This window comes from Argopecten irradians, chromosome 3 (genome assembly GCF_041381155.1).
Source record: "Argopecten irradians isolate NY chromosome 3, Ai_NY, whole genome shotgun sequence".
NCBI lineage: Eukaryota > Metazoa > Mollusca > Bivalvia > Pectinida > Pectinidae > Argopecten > Argopecten irradians.
Window position 1 is genome coordinate 10,154,390 of NC_091136.1, and position 21,871 is coordinate 10,176,260.

Genomic DNA, 21,871 nt, shown 5'->3' on the forward strand with positions numbered 1-21,871 from the left:
ATGTCCATATTCAATGATGTCATTGTATAGGCGATTCTTTTCTATTGTCATAAAGCAGTGTGAAATGCAGTTTGCGAATCATATTCAACAACACTAACTCATATAGCAACCAAAGAAAAATCATAACGTGCAAAATAGCGTTCAACACCAACATGCAACGGTCAACTCCTAAACGTCTAATTATAACTACAATGGAAGGTTGTCAGCACCTGTATTTGATATGAGTTATCTCCCCTATAATTTCTCTGATGCATCATATGAAGGTGTACACCTGAAAAAAAAGAGATAAAGAGTGCTGTACTACAAGGAAAGCATTCATATCCACTATCATTTTTTAAAACTTCATTTAATTTACTTCCATTTCTAACTTAATAATTAATGAAAATAATAAAGCATTTATTAATTGTTTAAACTTTCAAATAGTATTTTGAAAATTATAATAATACAATGAATACATAATAAAAACACAATATTTAAAGCGGTAAATGTAGAATACAAATGAAAGATTGGAATATTGACAACTGAAATATTTAACATAAAAACAATATCGATCCCCTTCTTTTGTTAATATTATTTCAATACTTATAATATTCGTTTTTATAAGTCTAAGGAGATTTAAGTTTAAAAACTTTAAACCATATTTATCCTAATAGCATTACAATATGTATGTCAAAAAGACAAGTGCTTGAAATATTGCTACTAATTTTTTTAATTGTGCTTCAATTCTTCCATGTACTCACCCGATGGCAAAAGCCACTTCCTGTGATAATATACATCTAAAGTAAAACAAAGTAAATGTATCAGTTGTCAATAAATCAAACAATTGTTAGAAAATAAAATAAGAAAGCGTTAATATAGACAAATGTATCGGCTGTCAATACTAAGCCAACCATATGCATCTATCATTGACAGCCATATTTACGAAACAAAAAAATAACCATATTGACGATACTAAATAAAAAAGAGCCATATTCACTATACAAAAAGATAAAAAAAAAGAGATCACCCCCTAAAAGCACATAAATGATATATTTACCCGTTGGCGTTACTTCAGACACTCCCCGCTTTATGTGCGATCTGCTAGGTCTTCAAATAAACTATAATAGGCACCAAAAATCACGTTTTTCCTCATTGAAAGGTGCACAAAATAAATAATTAATAAGTAAAGGATATCATCATCAATAGAAAATAATAAATAAAAACTAAAATTAGAACTTTTTGTAGCGTTTATTGACAAATGATCATGTACATATATGTGTGCTACATAATTACTTTACACACATACGAACGTAATATATATATATATATATATATAAATATATAAATAAACACGTATACACACACACGACACACATATATTGTAATACTCATATACATAGATAGATCAGTGTCAGAGAGGTTTTTCATGCTTTAAGTTATTCATATCCTTGTATTATGAGCTGCAGCAAAAGAATACTTCGATACAGGACAACGGTAGATAGAATTCAGTATTTTGATATACATGTACTGTAAAAGAAAATACAACACAAACAAATACGTATGAATAGAGCTACCACGTCAACTCGAAGAGTCGGTTACTGTAACGAAGATATTTAACTAGCTTCAATGAGGCTCTTATGGATTCAATTAAAATTCCTTTTTATTTTAACCTTATTTGGGGACATAACTCAATTTTTTTCTATAATTATTTCATTATATCGTTTACATACATTTGACAGTTACATGCTCATCATGATTTAGTATGATGATATCCATCTATAGCAAGATGAGAATTAATGTGATTGTAGTTTAGTTAGAAGATAATTGAATCATACACCAAAAGTTTATATCAAATATCGTTGGTTATCAGATACTTAATCAGGTGTGAAATACGTTATAAATTAAAATCACATTGAATTATTACTTTGAACGAAAGTTTGTTTACAAGACATAAGGTAAACATTATATAAAACAAACAGATTTGCAAAGGAACTGGAAAATGTGCATTGACTCGGAAATATGGACACAACATGATATGTCGCATTCAAAAATCTCCATTCTGATTTCTTTAGGGAAAGTCAACAAATTTTCGACAACCATTCTCCGATTCCTTTACTATCTATAATTGATAAAGTAATCACTTTGAAATAAATAGTAAACAAACATTTTAACAAACAAATTGGGGGTATTTTACGGTATTGCCAGTCGTATATTCTTTACAGAAAAAAAACTCTGTAATAATATTGGTTTGGTAAAATAAAATTGAAATTAAACCCAATCAAATAGTTAAATTGAGAGGATAAGTATTGATAGATGTCTGTTCACTGTTCAAAATGAAAAAAAAAGTAAAATAAAACGAAAAAATGTTAACAAAGCAAATAAAACAAAAATAAGCAGTTAGTAATAGACACATTAAATACACTGTAAAGCATATCTTACCATACACATCGACAAATGTGCGTGCGGCTGAAGCGTTTCCAAAGAGGTTGCTCGCCTCACATTTGAAAGTTGCACCTTTATCGGAAAACGTGGCCTGATGGGTATACGAGTTGTAGGTGACGCTATTTCCGGTTGTGTACGACCTGTCTACTTCCCTGTTGTTGCGGTGCCATATAATCTCGGCACTTGGAACCCCACCACTGGAGGTACAGTTCATTAACACAAGTGAATTCTCCATCGGAAAAGAGTTGAATGTAATTATCTCCGGGGTGCTAGGTATAGCTGTGGAAAGGGGAAAAATGTTTATTCTTTACGATGTAACATTCCTTCAATTGTGTACATTTTAGTTCAAGTTCTATATTCTGCTTGATCACATGCATACCAAAATAAAACCATGAAAACATTATCATTTCCTACACTGCTTACAAGGGAGTCTTAACACTGCTTACAAAGGAGTCTTAACGAAACACAACATTATGAAGAGCAAATTCAATAACATTAATATGATGAATTTGATAATAAATATATATAAAGACCTACCATAACCTGTAGTCTGTGCTACATTGCTGCCGATTGGTATCGCAGACAGTCCTGCATGGTTTGCTGCTGTAGTATAATAACCGCCATCGTCTGTGGTCTGATAATTCCGGATGGTCAGTGTGGTTACTGTGGCAGATCGTAGAAAGATGAAGTATTTTATGCCATCATGTATCACCTGTGATATGATTCCAGATCCCACGGGAGATTCATGCCACCACGTGACGTTATAGGTTATAGTGGATAGTACGGTATAATCGATGGAATAATCAGAAGTGATCCGAACGTTTTCAGTGGAGGCAGTTGTCAGAGTAACGGCTGGTCTCACTACAAAATAGAAATTAATATATTCTAACATGTATCAAAATACACTGTACAACAAAGTAGAGAAACTAAACGTTTCAGTCATATAATTTGCATATAGGACAAAACAATAGTTATCTTAAAATAGATCAAATACTTTTATGAGATGTTTTCATGACCTTCTAAATAATGATTATAGTTTATAAATATATCAAACATTAGTATACTGTAAACAGAACTTTTTCTATTGATAAAAACAATAAATATCATAGTAAGTATGGTAAAAATGCTATTTAGTTCTATCTGCAGGTTTTGTTTTCGAATACTTTTGTTGTCACGTCATTTAGGCTCTGATATTACTTACTGTGTACGGTAACGATAATTGAGTTCTGCAATGAGTATGTCGTTGTGGAACTGTGTCGGGCTTCACAAGTAATATTCAGGATGTTATTGGCAGCGTTTGGTAAAATGGTCATTCCCGTTACAGTCTTAAAGGTACCATCGATATTTGCCGATATCGTTGATGGGAAATACTGCTGTACGACATCCGTCGAGAACCCGTGCCAATGCAAGTTGGAGGCGGGCAAAGACTCTGGAGTTTCACAGGTATAGTTGACTGCGATCCCCTGGTAGGCAACGTTTGGCCCAGTCATAAGTACCGCCTGAGGCTGGACTAGAAGTTGGTCAAAAATACACACAAATGCCATGCAGCTTTATGCCAAAAGCTCTTAACAAAATTTCAGATGTTGCAAAAGTCCATAGTTCAGAGCATAAACCGTGCTTTAAAGCGTTTAACACAGCACGCCCCTGTGTATCTGGAAATTCTTGTAATTTGGATAAAATATATAATATGGGCTTTACAATTTAATTTGAAAAAGATAACATAAATATCATAAAGACTTTGGATTCCCCAAGGTGTGAGTTAAAGAGATAAAAGCATACTGGCTAAAAGCTAAAAGCATGCAAGGCTGTGGAAAGATGATCTAGGCTTCGCCTTTAATCTAATCGTTTTAACAAAATCATTTAATTAAATATTAAATGTATTGACATTAAACCTTATGTATTGAAATCGGTTAGATATATTGTATTGATTAAAATTTCAAATTTGATCAGTTGTTTAATGTGTTTTTCAAATAAGTTTGTACACTCAAATGTTATGTATTATTTGTTTTCAAGAATTAATATATAATATATATATATATATAACATTGTATGTTATGTTGGTTAATGAAAACAAGAATAAACATATTGTGTGGGCTATAGGCGCCAATTGTCATTTAAAAAGAACTTAAGAAAGAATTTATTGTCAGAAGAAGATTAAGGAAACCCATATCATTAGGTCATTGGTCACCTTAGGATTCTTCGGTACCTTAAGGCATGTATTGACAATAAGCATATATTTAAAAATATATATATATAATTATAAAAGAGTGAGTTAAAATAATATCAAAAAGTATTGTACAGGTCTAATTCGTTTGAATTGTATTTTTTCACATTGTTTATTTTTCATTATTAAAAAAATATACACTGTACTTAGTAAAACGTATGTAATTTTCTGTTAATGCTTAGAAAAGAAAACGTTCTTCACGGAATAAAATTAATATGTTCTTTCTATACAAGGATAATAAATAAGCATGGTCCTTCTGTGATACTGATACTGAGATATGAACTACATATAATTATAAATGTATGGTGTGAATGCAACATGTGTATAAAGAAAACACTTGTGAAATAACAGAACTAATGGCAAACAACAGCTGAAAACATTCGATTTTTTCGATCTGACGCATGCTCCATACTGTTTGTTAACATTATATTAAAAAACTAGATACTGCAACCCCTTCGTATGTACATTGGTATAATACACTTGACTGAAAAATCTTTAACACATAAAAAAACAACAAACGACGTACATTTTGTATTAAGTGCAATGCGTCTACAACTAAAAAATATGAACCTGAAAGAATATTTCCTTTATAATTAAAGCATTACCATAACCTAAGTAAGACACAAAGACAAAGAAAATAGAGCAGATTCTACATGTATAAGAAGTCTACAAGCGGTATTACAACAGATAGAATTGCTGTAAGGTATATAAGATATATCTCAGTCAAATAATGTGTTGTGCATCTAAATAGATTGAAAAGACAAAACAAATACGACACTGTAACTATGGAATCTGTGTAATGTATACATGGAATTAAGGACAAAACTTTATTGTGATTTGTTTTGTAGGTATTATAACATGTATTTTGGTTTCTAGCATTTTTTATATGTATAGATGTATAAGGCGTTGGCGTATGTACGCATTAAATTCGTTTTCGAATTGAATATTTCTGAATTGTGTATTGTATCGTACAAGTATAATATACTTCGTTTCAGGATTTTACCTAAAATGTTAACGCGTAATTTAAGCATGCCTTTATGGGCACTCCTTATGAAGGTACAAAGAAGAATCTGCTAGTGAACGGCCATTACTATCCAAAGCCTGCTATATCACATGCTGCACATTCCTCCACCTGTGATAAGGTCCACGCTTTTTTTATTTTTACAAACCACACCATACAGATCAATTTAGTTAAACTTCTCGCCTACTTGTTTCATTACATGCAGAACACACAGCTTTTCACTAGGTTATGAAGCAAACCGCTTATAACGCTGCGAAATCATAAAACGAGTCGTTCAAGAATATATTCATACCATAGACGGTGATCGGAGGAGTGGTAAAATACTCAGATCCCGCAAGGTTAGACGCGTTGCAAGTAAATGTCTTTCCGTTGTCCTTGAAATCCCCCGTGTAGACATGGGTGTTGACAGTTAATGTGGTGGTACGATTCTCCTGAGAGGAGAAACTTCTGTCCGTGGTGTTATCGGGCAGGTACCAGTGCACGCTCGCACGTGGAAGAGCACCACGTGACGTGCAATTTATGCTCATCGTTTGACCTTCGATTATCTGAGTAGAAAACCCGTCGATGGCAACAGGCCCAGGGGGCACTGAAATAGCATTACAAAACATCATATTCCATACTCCCGCAAGACATTTCCCAGTGATCTTTTTAAACTTAAATTTCAAAACGAAAGACTTAAATTCCAGCTGAAGCTGTTTTGAGAAAACGCATCTTAGTAAGAGTTGGACTTTATCAAAAGGAAGTACATTTGTCATACTGCTGACTCTATTTGTCTAGACTTTTTCAGTAAGATTTTAAAATGTTCTTCTCTAATTCATTGGAGTTTCTGAAACATAGGCACTCCCTTATATGATTTTACAACATAGGGAAATACATATATTTATTAAGGAAACGTTTTACCAGTATTTAAAAATTATCTCCTCTTGATCTCTAAATATTCATCCACTGATTATCATATTGACATTGTTCCAGAAATTTATCCGATAACACAATGAGGCTTACCTTCCATCGATTTTTTAATAGTTTGTGTCAAGTGGTTGCTATGTTTATCCATAAGAGGTTTTTTTTGAGAATTTTCCTGTAGTATTTATTTATTGAAAGTTCTTATGTAGTTGAACTCTTTATTGTTACAAATATAAGACGCAAATTCTTAAATAAAATACACCAGAAAAACTAGACAAACATCGAATGAAAGACAGGTTTACAATGTCCTTATACCAACCCATACATCAGGTTTTGATTTAGCTAATCATACATATGGTTTAAATATTGATTCACCTAAAGGGGCTTCATTTTGGATTTTGGATGTAGTTTAAACAGCTTTGGGCTCCAAAGATTGATGGTATGTTGTACGGAACCATGATGATACTCTCCAGCTTCTCAAAACTACGTTCTGTATTGAATATTTTCTAACCTTTTGATATCTCCAAAGTTCACCCATCCTCAATTTGTATATTTTGATTGTTTTTTACCTATGAACATTAGTTCATAGATTACGTATCCTTTAAAAAGCAAGCTTTGTTCTTCCATTGCGCATAAATCAATTAAATTAAACTCACCTCTTTACTTTCTTCAATTATGATCTTCCATCGGAGGTAAAGTACAGGCTGATGAAGCACGTCAATTCCATTTTTACGAATTTAATTATTTGAAAATACCAATCGTAGTTCAATGTATAAGTATCCGTAACTACTTTCAGTTATATATGCCTCGACATGATGATGTACTAACTAGAAAATTCTTAAATACAATGTATGGCTACTATAATGCAATGTAAGGATACTGACATACATTGTATGGATACTAAAACAGATAAATAGAGATGTTTTGTGTTGACTGCAGATGAAAATGTTTTGGGGGATGAACACGATGATGAATGTGATGGTGATGATGATGATGATGATGATGATGAAGATGACAACTACACACACATGCACAAGAACAAAGACACACGACTACGGTTTGTTAACCATGAAATACCTAAACGCACAAACGCTAAGCATGCAAAAGTTCAAAGGAAGGAGTATATCCAAAAGCTATACTTAAGAAGTAGGATCAGTCTGGTGACTAACGTCTTTTAAATTAATACAAACATCTTCTCAAAGGGTAATGATAAGTTTACAAGATTTGATATTATCGACTGAATGTATGAGATTGATGAAAAAAGTAGTTGTTTTTATAGCGCCGTACCACGTATCTGTCTAGATGTTCTTATAGCGCCGTACCACGTATCTGTCTAGATGTTCTTATAGCGCCGTACCACGTATCTGTCTAGATGTTCTTATAGCGCCGTACCACGTATCTGTCTAGATGTTCTTATAGCGCTATACCACCTATCTGTCCTGCAGCGGCAGACAAGACGTTGTTATAATTTTACATGATTCCCTAGTTTATGGTCGCCAAAGGCAATAAAATTCCGGATCGTATCTTTTCTATTGTCTCCGTTGCCACCGCCTCAGTTTGATACCGAGTTCAGTGTTCGCTTGTTTGAGAGAGGATCCTACCATAGTTTATTATCAATACGCTATGAGATTCTTCTACTACGAGACATGGGGTTTAGCCATTTTGACTAATATATTTAGGCTTGTATCATGTGACCATGATTGTTATATATGTCTCTATCAATATCTGACCTGCAGGTAAGCGTTATAATTGTACCAGCTGTCACTATTGCAGGATTTTAAAAGGCGACTAAATTTAGGATATTATCTATTCTTTCCTTCCTCACTTCCTTCATTCTTCCTAACGTCTCCCTTGACACTACCTCACTTTCGACCTGGAGATTGCCGTATACGAGGAAGGCTCTGGGTAATGTCCCTTAGCCAAGACAAATTATAGTCTATAAAAGAGGTAGTTTATAATCTTGCTTAAATTTCAGTATTAAGGGAGTCAGGCGGCTGGTTTGGCCGTTGTCAGTATAATTTGACTAGGTTGGGTATTTATATAATCAGAGCGGTTAAAATACTTTCGCAAAATTTCAAATTCTATTTACCAATTATAAAACATTTCAGACGTTAGTCAACATCCATACTCCTACTACTTAACAAGGCGATAGTATGAATTGTGACGTCATAAAACATTGACAAATAGGATAAGCTACGTACAAATAAATAAATAAAGCTCATTATAAAACGAATAACTCTATCTAATATCTAAATACTGAATCAGTTATATATTATTAACTGTTAGCAAAGTAACCTGTGTCAGTTTTAGCCTGTTGAACCGTTCCGTCGATCAAATTATTGATATTTTACATTTTACATTTAAAGTAATTCCGGCAGATGATAAAATGATATCAATATACATTTTGACTTTTTTAATTTTTTGTTCTGAAGCTGTATAGGTGGACTCTGACATGGTAAACTTTAGGAGGTCAAATGACTGTTTCAATGCGTCAAATCCTATCCAACAAATCTGAAGTACTGCTCTAAAAATTCATTTTCCCGTGTAATATATTATTCGGTATTTGCAACATACATTGTATTCGCGAATATATTTGCTCGCGATCAAAAGCTGATATTAAATAGTTTGATATTATATTATATAACTACTTTCTAAACATTAATTTGCGAAATATTTGAATTCGCATTTGAGCTCTTTCGCAAAAGTGCCAATACGCAAAAGTTTGTATCTTGCGAAAATAAATTGGTCACAGTACATGTATATTTTTTTTTTAAATTGTATTACTATTTTCCAAACGAATTTCCTATAGAACAACAGAATCCTTAGGATTATTCTACTGCTTTCCTGTCATGATAAGGTTTGAAGGTCAGTGTGTTGTCTATGAAAAGAACGTTTCGCGTTCTACATATTAATACTATGACGTCATTCAGATAGGTATAGCCATTACATTGTCACTAATGAAACAAATCTATCTGTTTATTTATATCCAAGAAAATATGACTACAAACAGGTTAAAGGTTGTGTACAAAAATAAAGCTTCCACGCATTTACCCATACAATGGGTAATAATTAGTATCTTGTGGATGACTACCACACAAGAAGTCTTACCGTAAACCTGTGACAGTGTTGTAGACGCAGAGTAGGTTCCCATCACGTTCGAAGCTGTGCATGTGAACGTCGCGCCAATTAATCCAACGGTAGCTGTGATATCGAATCTAGTTGACACGACGTTGGCCTGCTGAGCTGGTACAGAGAAGACCATATTGGCTGGTCCGGTCCAGACTACGGTAGGAGTAGGGTAACCGCCAACTGATGTACAATTGCCATGGATATTTGAATTCTCATTTACCCCGGAAGTTCCAAAACTAGTACTGATGGTGGGCTGGCCAGGGTCGTCTAAAAAGTTAATAATTGTGACATTTGAAAAAAAAAAGAAATATTGGTACACAATACATATACCATTCAAAACCATATAAAAATGTTCATAATTTTCAATTTACATTTTGATCGTTTGTGTCTTATAAACTACCATTTAAAGTAGACTAATTGCATATCAATGTGCAACAAAACCGAACTGACTACATGTATATTGTTCAAACTGTATGAGATGCTCCACCGCTGACAAATGACATTTTTTCGCAATCAAAAACAGGAGCAGAGGAATAAGTGTTTTTCTTCAGTTACAAAAGTTACTTACTTTACACCATTACCAATTGAAAAGTGTAAGCTTCCAATTTTACAAAAGAGACAAAAATATTAAGAATAATTAATTGCATCCCGAAAAAATTCCGTAGCACTATGTCCTGTGTGGATTGAAGTATTGATTGCTCATGCACCCAAAAGCAATTTTTTTGTGTTAATTAGACATATACGCATATGATGAGTATCGTTTATGCTCTGTCGGCGGTGGAGCATCTTTAAATAATATCCATGTAATGATCACTTTTCTAGATCACTGATCTATTTTAACTACGAGCAGCTATACAGTGAGTAAATCTCAGTTTATTGTAACATATGGTTCTGACTACCTTGGACAGCAGCGTAATTGATTAATTTTTTTTCTCAATCTAGACAGAGATAATCACAATGTTACATCTCAAATATTGTCTTATCTCATCATACAAGCTATACGTCAATGTCATGAAGTCACGACAAAATGCTAAGTCGCAATACGTTTGGACTCAAATGAGTCTTATCGGTCCACATTGTAAACAATAGCTAGCTCATTAACAATAGCGAACTCATAAACAATAGCGAACCCGTTAACAATAGCGAACTCGTTAACAATAGCGAACTCGAAGTGCTTTAAATGGTTAATCAATTGCCCTTTTACTCTTAAATGATATGTTTTACTTAGCAAACCCTTCGAGCATCACGATGATTTTAACTATTATAACTGTCAAGGTGACAGTTCTTCCAGCAGAAAGACTTCAAGATGCTACAACGCCGACAGAGCATGAATGATAAACATCATTGTTCAAAATACCAAGTATAAAACCGAATGCAAGGTCTAGATAACCATATGTAATATTACGGACCAAACTAAGAGATGGCAAAATCTCTCAGAAGTAACATGAAATAAAAACATTACAGAAAGATGAATATAATAGACCTAAAAACCCTAACCCCTAACATATCGTCCACAACCATCACCTTACAGGTTATGTGAATTATACAAATCGACACAGTAGTTACTTAACAAGATCTAAACAAACTTACGTCTGACAAGCATAACGGTCGTCCTGGTTTCTAAGTTGTCTGGTTCTGGGAATGTCTCGTGTTTGATAGTGCATCTGATAGTCAAGCCGTGATCTGCTGCTGACAGCGAGCGTTGAATAGTGATGACAAAGTTGTAGGTCTGTTCGGCTGTGTTGACCGTCTGGGTTGGTTGTGGAATGGAGATCTCACTATTGCTGACGTAACACTTCTGTTCCGTGATAGATGGGTATGCTCCGTTCACATTTATATTCCACGTGCCTATTGCTCCTTCATCGAAATAACCCGCACCATTGACCGGGAGGATGGCTCCGACGACAGGCCTGCCTGGATAAAAAAAATCAACGACAAATGACGAAACGATTGTTTGATATTGACATAAAATATTAAGATACGATTTAGCATCAACATTGTATCAGAAAGAAGCATTCAAACGCTTTGAAGTAACAAACGAACTGTATCATACTCGTTGTGTATAGATAATGATAGGTTAACTGCAAACACGACACTAGACATTTCCATGTCTTTTATTCAAACTAGATATATTATACGACTGATAATTAGAGCTAAGTTTTTAAACTAGACGAACGACACAACTAAAAGGCGACTCAGTAGCAGTATTTAGTGCACTGGTATTTCTTTGTGAGTTCTTGGCACCAGAGTGTTAATTACAGGAAGGCTACTGTGAACTGTTAAAACATCTTTCCTGTTTCCTTAAATATCTTTCAATGAACTCATTGCATCACGAGTTACAACTGAAGGAGACACAGTAGAAAAAGGGTAGGTCTATCATTTTTGAAACAGGATTTACATAGAATATTGCTTTGAACGACTCTCTATATCCGTCAAAGACACTTTTCGACACCCTACTAATAGTTATACACTGTTATCAATATATCATCCCCATTCATCATTTGCTGGCATCTCCAGTAAATGTTTTGCTAAAATCAGGACCTAAAACCTTATATCATATTCCGTAAGGAAGTTAAGTTTGCTAGATCATGAATCATGTGACGTTGCTGTGAATCTAAATAGGAAATATATGTGTTTCCCGTACAGCTATACTATAATGTATATTGGTAGATCCTGATTTACCGAACGCTTGTTAATATTAAATCTTTCATGAATCCCTCCTGAAATAAAAATAACTAAAAAAACGAAAGAAAACAACGAGAACCTTCATGATCTGTTAACGTTACATGTGTTTCGTATGTAAACAACCCTTTAAAATTTGTTAGAGTGTTAATCCCGCTTGATTTTAGTATTGTCGTTTCGCTATTTTCCCGCATTCTGTATCTTTAGTGCTTGTAAAATTGATGTACCTCCGCAATGTTTTACCGCGCCTCGTTTTCAATTGACATGTGGTTCAACAGCCACGCTAAAAGCTGATTATTTTTTGCCAACTCCCACCCTCCCGGTTGTATTACCATGGTGTTGTGCCTGCTTCTTGCTTAAAACACTTTTTTGTAAAAAAATGTTTCTTCTACCTTCCCGGTTAGACCTATATATCTAATGACATTTGCAACACTCATTTTTGTTGTATTCTCAATTTTCAATTGAAAGATACAGGTCTGGTACAATTAATAGATGTACTCTGGAAGTGGTATCCATTAAAGCCATTATTGTTATGTTGTTGCTTCCTTTTATTAGACTATCAGTAAAACATGTATTTATTTTTTGTTTTGAATTAACTCCCTTTGGTCGCAATCTACCAGATATGCAGATTGTTTCCTTAACCATTTCCCCCTCTTTTTTAACGTTTTTTTTTAGAAATTTTTCAATGATATTTTAATAGAATCTTCCCAGCTATCACTTACTTCTGACATCGGTAATTGACTCAGTGTCTTCACGTTGTAATACGCCGTTTGATATCTGACAGGTTATTGACGTGCCCGCCATGTCACGAGACGTTATAGGGATAGATATATAGCCGGTCGTGACTGTTCCTACAGTAAATGTGCTGGATCCAGGTAGAATAGTAGAGCCATCCTGTAGCCATACAATGGTGACCGGTGTGACCGCTGCAGCCATCGTCGTGTTGCAGCTCAACTCCATGTTAAAACCTACGATAGGCGTAGGGTCAAAGCCATATATAGTTGCGATATCTGTGGGTGAACAAAAAAAGAAAAAAATAGATTGATGGTTTTAAAACTGATTTTTAACTGCAAACAGAGCAATACAACTTTAAACAATGGTCGAAGAAAACACAGGTTTCGACGGTACGCGAAGACATACAAAATGTACAATAGTGCACAAATAATGAAATGTGATAAAACACAAAATATTCAAATATTCCTGTTGCTAAACAGAAGGTTAAAGCTGGTATCATAACTTTGTTGAAAATTAATTTTATCACAAAAACTTTTATTTCAAAAATTAAGGTTGAAAAGTAATAAGAATCCAAAATAAAGGTGATAAAAATTTGCCCACTGATAGAGTGATACAGTATACCTAGCTTTAAACAGCTATGCCGAGGACGGACCCCTGTGCGGGACCTTTAGGGAGGATGTGCTACTATATTACTCCATATGATAACATGTAAATTTTGACCTTACATTCCACAATTTAACTAAACTATACCCTTATAAAAGGATTACGTATTTCATGATAACTGCTACTGTAGTATAAAATGCGCTAATTTAAACTGTAGCCAGTCCTGATATATTATAGACAAGAGACGTTGCCAGCATTGTTAAAGACTCTCTAGCATGACTCATTGCGTATCAACAAAAAACCATATCGTGGTTTGTTTAGAAAACATGTTTTTTATAAAATTGATATACTTACTTGCACTAGCCAATTCCACTGTTAGGAGCAGTCCTAGGAATAGACAGCCTCTTACAAACATATTGGATGAACGAGGGGCGATGTTGACAATACCAAATTAAGTTCCTTCGAAATATCCTTATATCATTTTACATTTTGGGTGTCCTCTTCATAACATCACAAGGATCCAGTGTATAATTAACCTGGCAATAAAAAGGGATATTACTATGGTACTAATGTTCAATATTGCCATATATTTTTGTCTGCTTGGTGGCGGTTTTTCTCCGGATACTCCGGCTTTCCTCCACCAAGAAACCTTGCACGTCCTTACATGAACCTGGCTGTTAATAAGACATTACAATAATAAAACCTTATTTTTTTTAAATAATACTCTTAATTTGTTTCAGGAATAGCAACTGTCTCATCAAATAACGACCAGATGATAAGCTCATCGTAGCTTTTTACCCTGTCTTTATGTTATATATCTCTAGATAGATTTTGAAATTTTGCAATCACAAATTAGCTTTGTACAGTCGCTTGCTACTCAACTCTATATAATTAGTAGTAACAACTTGTAAAAATTCAAAACATCACTGTATCGCTACTTGAAAACCCGTGCTAATGTACGGTCACTTTAACTGACAGCTGGGCTGGACATTCTCCTAATATCCCTTGTCATTAGATTGAAGTTGAATCCATTCTATTTATGTCTAGCTTTCTAGTAGAATACCGCCCATAAGATGTAAAGTTTTCGGACTTAAGGGTAACCCTTCGGAGTCTGTTAGGTGTAACAAGGTCCTAAACCACGTAGACAGATTTTAACAGTGACGAGCGTTCAATTAAATGGAAGATGTACACCAAAGATTTATAAACTATACACTACATGAAATCAATGGTGTAGTAAAAATTCCTGTTCATTTGCTATAGAGGTATATTGATTTCTTTTTACCACAATCGTCTTTCTTCAATAGATTTCAACTTAACATTATCAAGGCCGAAGAAGTAGGTTTATGTAACGGTACTGCCATGGAATGTCTTAACAAGAACAATTGTTGCAAGAACAAGAACAAGAATCATTGCTGCCAAGTTTTGTTATTGATATATTTCGGCATTGTTGTTATATTAACAAAGTTTTTTTCCGGTCATTTATCGTCGATTGTGCGAAACATAGTTGAAGATGTGCGATTTCGTACCGTACTAAGGCTCTATATCTCGAATTTTCTGTTTTATTTATGTGTGTCAGTACGTTCTTAATTCATAGCGCATAAGAGTTACTAAAACAGGAGACAGACCTGTGAAAGACATTGCAGGGTCTGTCAAGGTAGTAAAATTTTACAAATTAATGTTCAATTTATAAAAGCGATACATTAATGTGGGTAAAGTCTTAAGCAGTCAACTCTCATTTTCAAGTACATGTACATATGTATTGTCAAATTAATTTCAGCTTAAGCATCACTTAAAATCTTGCTGAAGCCATTCAATACCTAGAAACAATTATAAAGAAAGGACGTTTGTTTGTTTGTTTTATTAAATTAAAGTCATATTAATTGCCAGGGTCATGTAAGGACGGCCTTCCATGTATGCGGTGTATGAAGTGCCCGGTACGTGTTTCGGGAGACTGCGGTATATTCGTGTTGTGCATGCATAGTGGAACTCTTGCCCTTTTTATAGTGCTATATTACTGAAGCATACCGCGGAAAATACCAAAAAATAAAAAGAAAGGAAGGGAAAGAATTTTATTATTTTGTAATGATTTAATAACTTTGTTATTCAATCATTTTGATTAAAACATCATAAAATTTGTTGAATATAAAAATTCAAAACCTAGAAGGTCCTTATTGATATATGACTATTGTATACCGTCACTAGACATCGTGACCTCTACATATAATGTAACATTGGAGTTTATAGCAGAATTATTGAATTATTTCATGAAAAATGAAGCTAATGTGGTTATTATTTCATGAAAAATGAAGCAAATGCTGGACCCGGTCACTATGACCCCGAATTTCTACAGGTATGCTAACCTAAATTTCATAAACATATGCCTTTTCAAGGGAAAAATCGCATCATTAACATTTTAACATCAAATGCCAACTTTAAATAAGAATTGAAATTCAAATATTCATCTTTTGAACTTTGACGTATGGAATTGCTTGGAGACCTGAAAAGAATCCAGGATTTTGAACAGTATATAATATATACTGCTAATTCAATGTATCTTCATGGATACTATCATTTATAACGTATATGTAACAAAGCGGCTCCAATTAATACCTCTACATTTTAATATGATCTTTTCGTTATCTCTTAAATACATTTCTTCCTCTAAACTTTTCTCTTAACACTCACTCGGAGTTACTACGAGAACATCCTCGATATTCCAGGGGCTCCGATCACTTACGATCTCTACACCCCTGGACTATCTCATAGTGAAATTGAAGGCAGCTCAGCGGAAAATATTTGACCAATCACAGGTCAGCAATGATTTCCTTTGAAGACTACAGAGAGAGCGGTGCCCAAAATCAAAGCCACACAGTCAACCACAGTGTACTATTAAACGGCTCTTTTGATGTACATCAAAGGACTAAATTACCTCTGTTGCCTCCAGTTTTACTATGAGATAGTCCAGGGGTCTAGAGATCGTAAGTGATCGGAACCCCTGGAATATCGAGGATGCTACGAGAAAGGCGGAGTCATGTAAGGAGGAAGAGGTATGATTTGTGAGTTGGCAGTAGATTCCGATCCTTTTATATGATGTTCTATAGTATTTACATGAAAAAAAAACTAACTCTAAACCTTCAATATATGAATATGACTCGTGTGACCTTGATTTAAATAGATGTATTACAGCATTTTAGTCAGGATTATTAACCCAAAAATGTTTTATTATCAATACATGACCCTCTTGTTCAGCGATTGTAAACAACATTTTCAATATTTAGGTTTTACAGGCGTTAACTTATCGATAATTGCCAGTTAGAAAAGAACAAACCAGGGGCTATTTATAATGCTGAAAAGTCGGACAAAGATTCCACGTTCAAAAAGGAAATTCATCTTTCAACGTTACATAAGGAAAAGCCACCCGTGTCAACAAACATCTGCTGGTTATTAAATATATGTATGTTGAACAATACAGCGTCTAGCTGTATTGAGAAATAACTTACAGGTGTAGCGGGGTAGGATATCACCCAACTGTTTACTGGTTAAAGTTGTACTGGTATTATTACACAACTGTTCATCAAAGTATGTAGGTTTATATCTTTATTTTAATTTGTAGTGTTTTACCACATTTGCAAACACTTCGTTCAACAGTGCATTTCTCATGTTTAAACTAAGCACTTTCTCTGTCCACTGAGAGGTACTACATGTGAAGTTGCAAAAACTCATTCTATATCTTAATCGTGAATTGTCTATAAACATTAAACTAGTATTTTGTCATTCGGAACCTACTCCAATCGGCTTTACCACATGTTCTATTAAAATTTTGAAAGGAACAACTAAACTTCTAAAGGGGAATTCCCATCGTGTAAAACTGCTCGCAATAACGTCTATAATGTATTTTGGAGTCATTTATTACTACGGCAACTATAGCAATCTGTAGTTTGTATGGAAATAACTAGCAACTGATAACGTCGTCATATCATAGATAGTGAGAACGTTTGAACCTATAATAGGTTATCAGATTCCAAATGATTGACTTAAATAATCATATTTGATTGCATTAACAAATATAAAAGTTTAACTCAATCGAAAGAAGTGGGAATAGCAATGCGAAGTGCAATCCAATCGTGTTGAGCAGAGATGTTAAGAGCCAACGATGACTAAATCAAAAACTTTAAATAAATATCATAAGATGGGATTAAAATGATTCTTTTCAGTATCATTTTAAAACACTATTAAAGAATGTGTTTATATTCTGAACTAATTATTATTTGAATGAAATAAATGGCAAATAATATTTTCTGAGCTGAATTATTCCACCAATGCATTGTACTAATATTAGAGAATAAACATTATAGTATAGAATGTCTGTAATCCAGATTACCATGTTTATAGGACAACACAAAACATCCATTAAATTAGAACTTGCTTTGATTACAATGAGTATGGCATGCAAATTGTATACAGAAAGGACTAAAATAGTTATGAGTACAATTATTGTGTATTTTTTCTATTGGTCTAATATGACAAAAATTGACGTTTAGATCTATTTTGAGAAAATTCTATTTTCAATTCATAAGCTATAGTATCGAAAAATTTTACATATAAAGACCACTGGTTGCCTAGGAATACACAATATCACTGATTATATAACCACTTAACTATTCTGAAAAAAACCCTGCTTTATGGGAACAGCAAAATCAAAATAAAAAAATAAACATTTAAACGACATTACAAATCATTGAACTAGTAGATAGTTAAAATGAAAACATTATAAAAGTAGTATTTAGACTTACCCTCGGCCTGTCGGTCTGTCGAGCGTTGGTCGCTACCTTCACAACAGTAACGTGGAGCTATCAATCCCTCTCGATCAGGCACTACTAGATTGTTAGATAAAACACAATATGGGGCTATGGAATCTCTCATTGTCAGTGGTGGTCTATACAAAACCGCTATTGTCATACCGTAACGCTGAATACACACCTAATGCACGATTGTTTAAAATCCTTTGTTAGTTTGTTTAGCTTTAATATTATGTGAAAAATATTAACGTTTTTTACAGTATACCAGCGGAAATGCAACAAATTGCTATTTATGTCGTGTAAAGTATGCATATGTTTCATATAACCATATCTTTCACCTGTAAATTGAACTTTCATATTCAAGGTAATTGCCGACATAACAAATTGATCTTATCACACATTGTGTGTTTTTTTTACATTACGACTTAAACCAATTATATAAGTATAAAAGTAATAACAGTTGTAATTTAGAGTTATTCGAAGTTTAGCATAATTTTCTTAACAAACATATGTAAATATCACTTAATGTTACGATATTACCATACATACATATCTATACATGTATTTCTTAAGTCGTTGCCGACGCTCCTTAAGTCGTTAAGCTAACAAAACTCTAATTAGGAGCCATAATTAACACTAGGTCAACGTCGTCAACGGAATACACCGATTGTAACAATTTGAATATGTGTCCATTCATGTGTGTTGTTTCTAGTTAAACAAAGCCAGACCGATTTGTTTAGATAGATTAAGATTTAAATCGAATACACTGTGTCTTTGGACACCACATAATGTATGTTTGATTTTCTTCCACACACAAACACATACATATATACTGTTGATCTTTTATTTGATAGCGCGTTCTTAAGAAAATTACATGAGAATGGGGTATGGTAGAGTGTCCTGGTGGTTGTCCTCGACTGTACACTTCAGCGAGATAACACTATTACATATAAAATATCATAATAATCGAGCACTATCACAATGAGACAAAAAAGATTACACCAGAAACTCTGTAAACATACGCACTAACAAGTATAACTTACGATCATATATTGACGATTCCTTGTGAAATGAAGATCTGTGATGACCCCTGGGTTGGTTACTTTATCATTATTTTAATTGGATATGTTTAACGTTTGCATTGAATTATTACTTGGTTTAAGAAGCCTCCGTGACAACGCAGTGTTTAATTGATCCTAACAGGACATTCAAGTTATTCATTTTTAATATTTTTAACGTTATTTTCATCTAAGCGACTTAAGCGTGCCTTACGTGATGTCTTTGTGAATAATCACATTTTAGTCATTTTTACACAACAACTCGCTCCTTGAGACGTTCTTTATAAACTGACGGTCCAAGGACCAGCCGGTGACGGATAAACTGTATTTGTAAAGCAATCATCGTAATTACTTGTAGGCACATAAAAGAAAATATTTGTGTATTAAATGTACCTGGCAATTAACTTTCGGTCACGATCGCTAGATGTATTGTTAAATTAGCCGACTTATAACTGAATTTGTGTATAACGATCTACAGAATTACCTCTATTTGTGATATCAAGGAGCCTATTGTTTAGTAGACCTGGGTAACTCCACTGGTAGCTGTGCGTGTAAAGGCAGGACACTTTGCCGTGTGTTAATTGAATTAAATTGCGCGTATGATTAAAATGGCTTTGCAAAGCATACTTTTTATATATTACGTACATATACATCAGTCAATCTATGTACTAAGTATGATTTATTCACTATAAATTGTGGGCGATCGATGTCTTCCGTTATGATATCTTTTGTAACGGTGGTGCGGTGTGGTTGGGGCGTCTGGATGGTTCAATTGGTCCCCAACCGCGGGGTCAGACTTGCATTATTCTCGATGTATTTGATATCCAACCCTCTTACTGCAAAAGTTTTAATCCTTAATGGAACAAATTTTGCCCCTCTGTTAGAAGCTAATTATAAAGCGACGCTTTTTACTTATCAATCGCATAAAGAAGTAAAATTTAGTTTATTACGTTTAAAGTTAAATTATCAGCAAGGGTCATTCAAGGACGTGCAAGGTTTAGGAGGTGCAGTAAAGCCGGAGCACAAGGATAAAATCCACCGACTAGCTGTCAATACTCAAAAGTTCCCCAGGTGGGTTTCGAACTCGGAACCTAGATGTGGATACCTAGTGATAATAGAAAGGAAAACCATGTCATTTTCTGGAATTGTTACCTAGAAGTGGAGAGTTCATTCAGTAAAAACATAAATTTAGTTATCATATAACCATTTCAATTCAGTGATGAGTTCAGAAATAAAATGGCAGACACATTAATAACTAGGTCATTAACTAGGTCATTATACCAGAGGCGGGTGTAGTCTTGAAGCAGAAAAATCAATCACCTTCGACACATTGGAGGGCTCTTTCTAGTAGTCGGATATCAATCAAGTTACTAAAAGTTCCTCTGACCGAAAAATAGTCCTTGTTGTGGTATACTCAAATTATCGATACAACATTGCTAGTTCTTTTTAATTATTATGATAGTTTAATGTCGATTGTGCGGTTTATCTTTAAATGACATCCCTTACCACGATTATAAATCTAAACGAAAAATGAATAAATAAAACAACTCCAGGTCTACATAGCTGATCTTGCAAAAGTCAAACGGTTTTAAACGATTCTCATTTTAAAGGATATTTGATCTGTAGATTCGTTTAAGCTTGGGCCAATAACCTGATTTTGTTCCAATTAATCTAATTATATACATGTAGAATTGCATTAAATTGAACCGGACGTTTACCACGATGGATTTGGATAATTCATCGTAGCACCAGAACAATAGATTTATATGTCGCGTCTCCGAAAATGTTTAATGTGGCTACTCGATATCAATTTTCAGGTGACGAATTTAAAGTTGCTTTGAGGAGGTCTCATTTAAATCTCTAATAACGGGGAATACAAAGCTTTAGTGTTTCCATCATTTCATTCTCTCATTATTTACACATGACTCTTACAGCGTAGAAATGGGCACTATCTTCTGGTTAATAAATATTCAGTGCTTCATCTAGAAAACCCAATTTGTATTGTTCAGGAAGTACTGACATTATACTGAAGGGTATATCAGGATTAAATGGAAAACACCGACTGTCGAATTAAAAATGCTGCAGATGAAAAAGGGTTTATAAAATGGCAACAACAATATTTATAGGAAGATAAAAAAATTTTCTGTAAATTTGTCTCCTTGTGATATCTCCCTTGATATTTATAACTTAGTTTGGTATGGGAAGTTTAGGAGACCAATAACTGCATAATACAAAATTACCATCAAGAAAAGAAAACCCATTTCACAAGTATGTAACGTTATGTTGTTTCAGAGAA

At 33.9% G+C, this 21,871-nt stretch overlaps 1 protein-coding gene across 4 annotated transcripts in view; it reads right to left on the minus strand.

The window, feature by feature from the left end:
- The window catches only part of LOC138317519 (hemicentin-1-like), a 56,578-nt gene extending 37,912 nt beyond the window's left edge, over positions 1 to 18,666 (minus strand). The window contains exons 1-9 of one of the 4 annotated variants that reach the window (XM_069259253.1): positions 18,512 to 18,666; positions 14,073 to 14,254; positions 13,103 to 13,390; positions 11,289 to 11,612; positions 9,678 to 9,965; positions 5,959 to 6,252; positions 3,623 to 3,931; positions 2,959 to 3,282; positions 2,419 to 2,700 (exon numbers count right to left, since the gene is read on the minus strand). In XM_069259253.1, coding sequence (XP_069115354.1) covers positions 2,419 to 2,700; positions 2,959 to 3,282; positions 3,623 to 3,931; positions 5,959 to 6,252; positions 9,678 to 9,965; positions 11,289 to 11,612; positions 13,103 to 13,390; positions 14,073 to 14,133 — 2,170 coding nt within the window. In that variant the 5' untranslated portion in view covers positions 14,134 to 14,254; positions 18,512 to 18,666. The remainder of the gene's footprint in view (positions 1 to 2,418; positions 2,701 to 2,958; positions 3,283 to 3,622; positions 3,932 to 5,958; positions 6,253 to 9,677; positions 9,966 to 11,288; positions 11,613 to 13,102; positions 13,391 to 14,072; positions 14,255 to 18,511) is intronic. The other 3 variants (XM_069259254.1, XM_069259255.1, XM_069259256.1) reach the window with 3 other exon arrangements.
- Between the last annotated feature and the right edge of the window lie 3,205 nt (positions 18,667 to 21,871).